Raw genomic sequence first — 6000 nt, forward strand, 5'->3', positions numbered from 1 at the left:
TGGTTCCGGGACACAGGACGCCCTAGTTCCTACCAGAGAACTGCCTGTTGGCCACCAGCCACAGTGAAACACCTCGGGCTACAATCGCCGCTGCTTTCCGAGCCGCTCCCCGGGCTCGGACTGACAGCCCCGGGCGCGGGGCCGGCCCCCCGGGGCAGAGGAACTGGGCACAGGGCGCCGGGATCCCCCGAAGCGAGGGGCCGGCAAGGGGGGCTCGGGCCCCGCAGCGAGAGCGCGGAGCGGGCCGGGCAGGCTGAGAAGGCGGCTGGCCCTGAACCTCGTTCCTACTTCGAACAGCGCGCGCTGTGGCGGATCCCTCCCCCGGGCGGTACCTCTCCGCCGGGGCCAGCGCCTCACAGGCGCTTTTCTCCATCAGCTCCTCCAGCACCCGCTGCTCTTCCCGCCCCAGCTCCATGACGATGGTGGAAGCCGAGAGACCCGATACCGGGCGGAGAGGGCGGTGACGGAGGCGCGACCGCCTATGAATTAAAGTCCCGCCAGCCTGGAAGAGTCGCGCAGGTTCTGTAACGCCGCGCTCAGCTCAGGGGCGGGACAGAAATACCGGCCCGCGTGGTGCAGGCTGGTGGGGGGACGGCGGGCGCGAGCGGCGCTCAGCCAATGGAAGGCCGGCCAGCGCAGCGAGCGGCTCGCGCAGGGCACGTTGGGGGGAGGGGGCGTCGCTGCCAGGTAGCAGGCTGTGGCTCTTTGTCCCGAGTGCGTCGGACGGGGGGGGAGGGGGAGAGTACAGTGTTATTCCCGGGCCGGCCTGCCGGGCTTCCGTAGAACGAGCAGCCGCCCGGCGAAAGTGCCATGTGACGTTCAAGGGCCACTGCGCCGTGCCGGAGACAATCCAGACCGGCATTACAGCGCATCTGCTCTGTCCCCGCCCAGCCTCACGCTGCTGCCGCCAGCTCGTCTGAAGTGCGGCCGGGCTCGTGGCACTGTCACCGCTCCTTGCTGCTGGTGTTACAGAGGAGAGCAGTTTGAATGGGTGGAGCTGATATCAGGCTGGGGGGGGTGTGGTTTGTTTTTCAGGTTATTTGTGCATAGTCCGCCCACAGCAAAAGGGGAGAGAAAAATACATTTGAAAAGCAGACACAGAACAGCGGGGTGAAGCCATAAAATATGTCAGGGACTCAGTGTAGTATCTCAAACTACATTCAAATACTTTTTTTTTTAACTGACTAGATTTCATATTGTTTAGGGAAGCTCTAGAAAACTCTGCCTACGAAATAAAAGCATGTCTTACAAACACCAAACCTGTAAGAAAGGACTTCAGACATAAAAATGGCCATACTGGGTCAGACCCGTGGTCCATCTAGCCCAGTAGCCCGTTTTCTCACAGTGGCCAATGCCAGGTGCTTCAGAGGGAATGAACAGAACAGATAATCAAGTGATCCATTCCATCGCCCATTCCCAGTCTCTGGCAAACGGGTTAGGAACACTTCAGAGCATGGTTTTGCATCCCTGCCCATCCTGGCTAATAGCCATTGATGGACCTATCCTCCATGAACTTAGCTAGTTCTTTTTTTAACCCTATTATAGTCTTGGCCTTCACAAAATCCTGTGGCAAAGGGTTTCACAGGTTGAGTGTGCCTTGTGTGAAGAAATACTTCATTTTGTTTATTTTATATCTGCTGCCTGTTAATTCCATTTGGTGACCCCTAGTTCTTCTGTTACGTGAAGGCGTAAATAACACTTCCTTATTTACTTTCTCCACGTGTCATGATTTTATAGACGTCTATCATATTCCCCCCTTTTCCAAGCTGAAAAGTCCCAGTCTTATTAATCTCTCCTCATATGGAAGCCGTTCTATACCCCTAACCATTTTTGTTGCCCTTTTATGTACCTTTTCCAATTCCAATATATATTTTTTGAAATGGAGAGACCAGATCAGCACACAGTATTCAAGATGTGGGCGTACCATGGATTTATATAGAGGCAATATATTTCCTGTCTTATCTATCCCTTTCCTAATGATTCCCAAAATTGTTAGTTTTTTTGACTCCCACTTCATAATCTTCTTCCCAGCATAAGTAGTTAAGAAAAGTCCCCTTCTAGGCTAAGGATCTCTCTAGCTGTCCTTGCTTCGAAACCTTGAGTGTTGATTTCAGGGAAGCAGTCTCAAACATCTTACACTGCATGATAATGGAAAGTGTCCCCTTTATTTCTGTGGCAAATGAGGGAGAAAAGGAAATTTTTTTATGAACATCATGTGTACCTCAGTTCATATGCTTGATACCCTGCCTGGTTACAAGGAGTCAAATCAAAGAAGGCTGTAAGAGGGGAAACAGCAGCAAAGATAAGGTACCGTATTGTCAGAGAAAGTATCAGAGATACCTAAGGAAACAATGGGGAAACTATTAACTGGGGAATACTCACCTGCCTAGCTCCAGCTGGGCTAGCCAGGTTTATTCTCACCAGGTTCAAATCCAAGGGCCTATTAAACCAAGTCCCCAGCCCAGGAAGGAAGGAGGCCTTAAGTAGATTGCAGCAGGTGGAGATCAGTCTCTGAGGGAAAAAGAGCATGTTAGAGGGGCTGTCTGTCACTCCCAGTCCAGGACAAGCGATGTCTGAGCAGAGTGCAATTTACCCAACACTTCCAAGGGCAAAATAGCATGGGCAAGAACCAGCCTTTCCTTGTTTTATCCATTTTCCCTGTTTGCTATGTACCTGTAGGTGAATAAACAATATGTTTGTTTTGATAAAATTGTGTTGTGTCACTTTAGTCAGCCACTGGTCACATACTACCAGAAAGAAATTTTCTTGCTAGTGGTAAGTACAATTGGGCCTGTCATGGTTACACGGTTGGGAAACAGGGGGGCTGCAACCCAGAGATCAGTCCAAAAGTGGTTGGATCGCAGTATTACACTCCTGAGAGAGGTAAAGGAAGCCAAGCCTGTCACCTGAAGGGTGCACTCAGAAGGACTAAATGGGCTCTAAAGTACAACTCATCCTGCAACAGTGATCATTTCCGTCTGGCAGAATCTAACAATGACCTAACAATCTATGTCCCATTATCCCCCTGCCTTTTTCTGCCTTTTACTTTCTCTAATGTAATACATGGCAGATGGTTGCAAATAGAACATTGGACTTATTTTCAAAACAGATTGAAAAAAGTTAAGCTGTGTGAGCTCCTTTAAGTTACACACGATAGCTGCCTCAAGCCCCACAGAAAAGAGATATGGACAACTGCTGTTGAATTAATTTTAATTCACTATTTTGAAAAGAATGAATAACTTAAGTATCAAATATCAATGGAAAAATCTACTGTTGTATGTTTGTATGTTTCTTATTGTACAATATGAGAACTGGTTATTATGGCATGGGATAGGCTATATTTTTACATATTTTTAGTGTGTGCATGGTTTACTTGGTATTGTGATTTAAGCTCTGTTTGACAAACATGGAGTAGGGATACTCTGACCAAAAAAATAAAATAAAAAAATCCAAGATTTATATGCAAACCGAATGCATACTGGAAGCATGAATTAGTCTGATCTGTACATGAAATATGACTATGACTTCGATAAAAAGCTATATGAAAACAATACTAAACCCAGAGCACCCCAGTACTCATCATAAATTTAAAGAAAAGTGTGAAATGGAGTTTGCTGTTAAAAAAAATAACACCCTACAAAATAGGGCAATCGATTAATCGTAGTTAACTCACGTGATTAATTTTTTTGAGTTAATTGTGATTAATCGCACAGTTAAACAATAAAATACCAATTAAAATGTATTAAATATTTTTGGATGTTTTTCTACATTTTCAAATATATTGATTTCAATGACAACACAATATACAAAGTGTACAGTGCTCACTTTATATTATTTTTTATTGCAAATATTTGCACTGTAAAAATGATCAAATAGTATTTTTTAATTCATCTCATACAAGTACTGTGGTGCAGTCTCTAACGTGAAAGTGCAACTTACAAATGTAGATTGTTTTTGTTACATAACTTCCCTCAAAAACAAAACAATATAAAACTTTAGAGCCTACAAGCCCACTCAGTCCTACTTCTTGTTCATCTAATTGCTAAGACAAACAAGTTTGCTTACTTTTATGGATGATAATGCCGCCTGCTTCTTATTTACAATGTCACTAGAAAATGAGAACAAGCATTCGCATGGCACTTTTGTAGCTGGCATTGCAAAGTATTTAACATGCCAGATAGGCTAAGCATTCATATGGCCCTTCATGCCATTCCACAGTACATGCTTCCATGCTGATGATGTTCGTTTAAAAATGAGTTAATTAAATTTGTGTCTGAACTCCTTGGGGGAGAACTGTATCTCTCTTGCTCTGTTTTACCTGCATTCTGCCACATATTTAATGTTACAGCAGTCTCGGATGATGACCCCACTACACATTGTTCGTTTTAAGAGCATTTTGACTGCAGATTTGACAAAACACATAGAAGGTACCAATGTGAGATTTCTAAAGATAGCCACAGCACTAGACCCAAGGTTTAAAAATTGAAAATGTAGAAAACAACCAACAGTATTTAAATAAATGGTATATTAACAGTGTGCTTAATCGTGATTAATTTTTTAATCACACGATTAATCACGATTATTTTTTTTTAATCTCCTGAAAGCCCTACTAGAAAATCAAACTTTCCACCACATCTTCCTTTACTGAGCATGTAAAGAGAAAAATATGAGAAACATGGAAGCAAGTGGCTGATTGACTAAGGTAGTGATGAGACCTTGGCTGGAGCCAACTGATCTGCTCTTGGACTCTCTTTGTCTGAGACTGAAGCCCAGACCACAGAGTGATACAGGGATTGAGGAGAGGAAGGAAGACAAAGAACAGGAATTTAGGGAAAAGAGGGACTCAACTTTCCTAAAGAAAAATAGAAATATATTTTCAGGGCAGGGGATGATGGGGAATGGACTCAATTCTCTTTCAAGCTTAAGTTTGTGTAATTTTCCTCCTCCTGCTCTTGCTCTCTCACTGGTTTAGCGTTCATGACTGACTCCTTATTTTAGCTGCATAAGGGAGACTAACCTATTCAGAAAAAGGGGGGAAAGAGTTGAAAGAGATAAACCCAGGCACTTAGAAGAGAAATTCAAATCTCCCCAAACCTATCCTCTAGGGCATGAAACAATACATTTCCTTAAAAAATTGGGATTATTGGATTAGCAAAACAAACCAGTTTTTGAATACGTTTTGTTTTAAACTATAAATACACTTTAAAAGTGTATTTTTATTCTGAAAAGTGAAACCAAAAATGGCACCATCTTACTAGGTAGATCTGTTCTTTATATTCATTCAGAGTCAGAGCTGCTTGTTTTAGTAACAGTTTTTACCGCTTTTTACACCTGTTAATCCTGCATAGCCAAGACAGCTAAATTAGATGCAAAAAAGCAGCAGCTGCAAAGCCAGAGATGAGTATCAAGGCATCTCTTCACAGGAGCCAAGCAGCATTCCTTCCCTTCCTCCAGTGAAAGGGCTGGAATTGAACCAATCTGAATGCACCACTGGGATCTGTAACTTTGCTAACCTTTAACAACAAACTGAGTGAGATGCAGTAAAGGGATGGGGGAAGTGGTGTGTTAAAGTCCAGTGGACTTTCACACTGGAAGGTGAGGAAACTGAGGCAAAGGACTACTGCCCAAGATACTGTGGGGTGGGTGTTTTAATTATTTAAATACTTTTAAGTCAATGTTGCTGTGCTGTGTTCCCTCTGCCCTTAATAAATGTTTTCTTTGTTTTATACACAGACTTCGTGCTTGCCAGTGGGAAAGTACTGCTTATTAAAGGCACCATGAGGAAGTATTTAGTTTTCCCAGATTTCTGGGTGCAGGCTCAGGTCAGTTTTGTTTTGTAATTTTAAAAGGAAACCCTAGACACTGAACATGGCCCTTGTTGCTGCTGACAATACCAGCCAGTAAGGTTATATTTTTGTGTTGGATTCTATTCCATCTTGTGCAGCAAAACGATTGTTTAAATTCTAATCATACCTGTGCAAACCCACAGAAGACAATGGG

The 6000-nt window shown here is 43.8% G+C and overlaps 1 protein-coding gene across 2 annotated transcripts in view; it reads right to left on the reverse strand.

Moving 5' to 3' along the window:
* The window catches only part of DNA2 (DNA replication helicase/nuclease 2), a 34972-nt gene extending 34431 nt beyond the window's left edge, over positions 1-541 (reverse strand). For both annotated transcript variants that reach the window (XM_073353478.1, XM_073353477.1), the window contains exon 1: positions 333-541. In XM_073353478.1, coding sequence (XP_073209579.1) covers positions 333-415 — 83 coding nt within the window. In that variant the 5' untranslated portion in view covers positions 416-541. The remainder of the gene's footprint in view (positions 1-332) is intronic.
* Positions 542-6000: the final 5459 nt, after the last annotated feature.

This window comes from Lepidochelys kempii, chromosome 7 (assembly GCF_965140265.1).
Source record: "Lepidochelys kempii isolate rLepKem1 chromosome 7, rLepKem1.hap2, whole genome shotgun sequence".
NCBI classification, from domain to species: Eukaryota; Metazoa; Chordata; order Testudines; family Cheloniidae; genus Lepidochelys; species Lepidochelys kempii.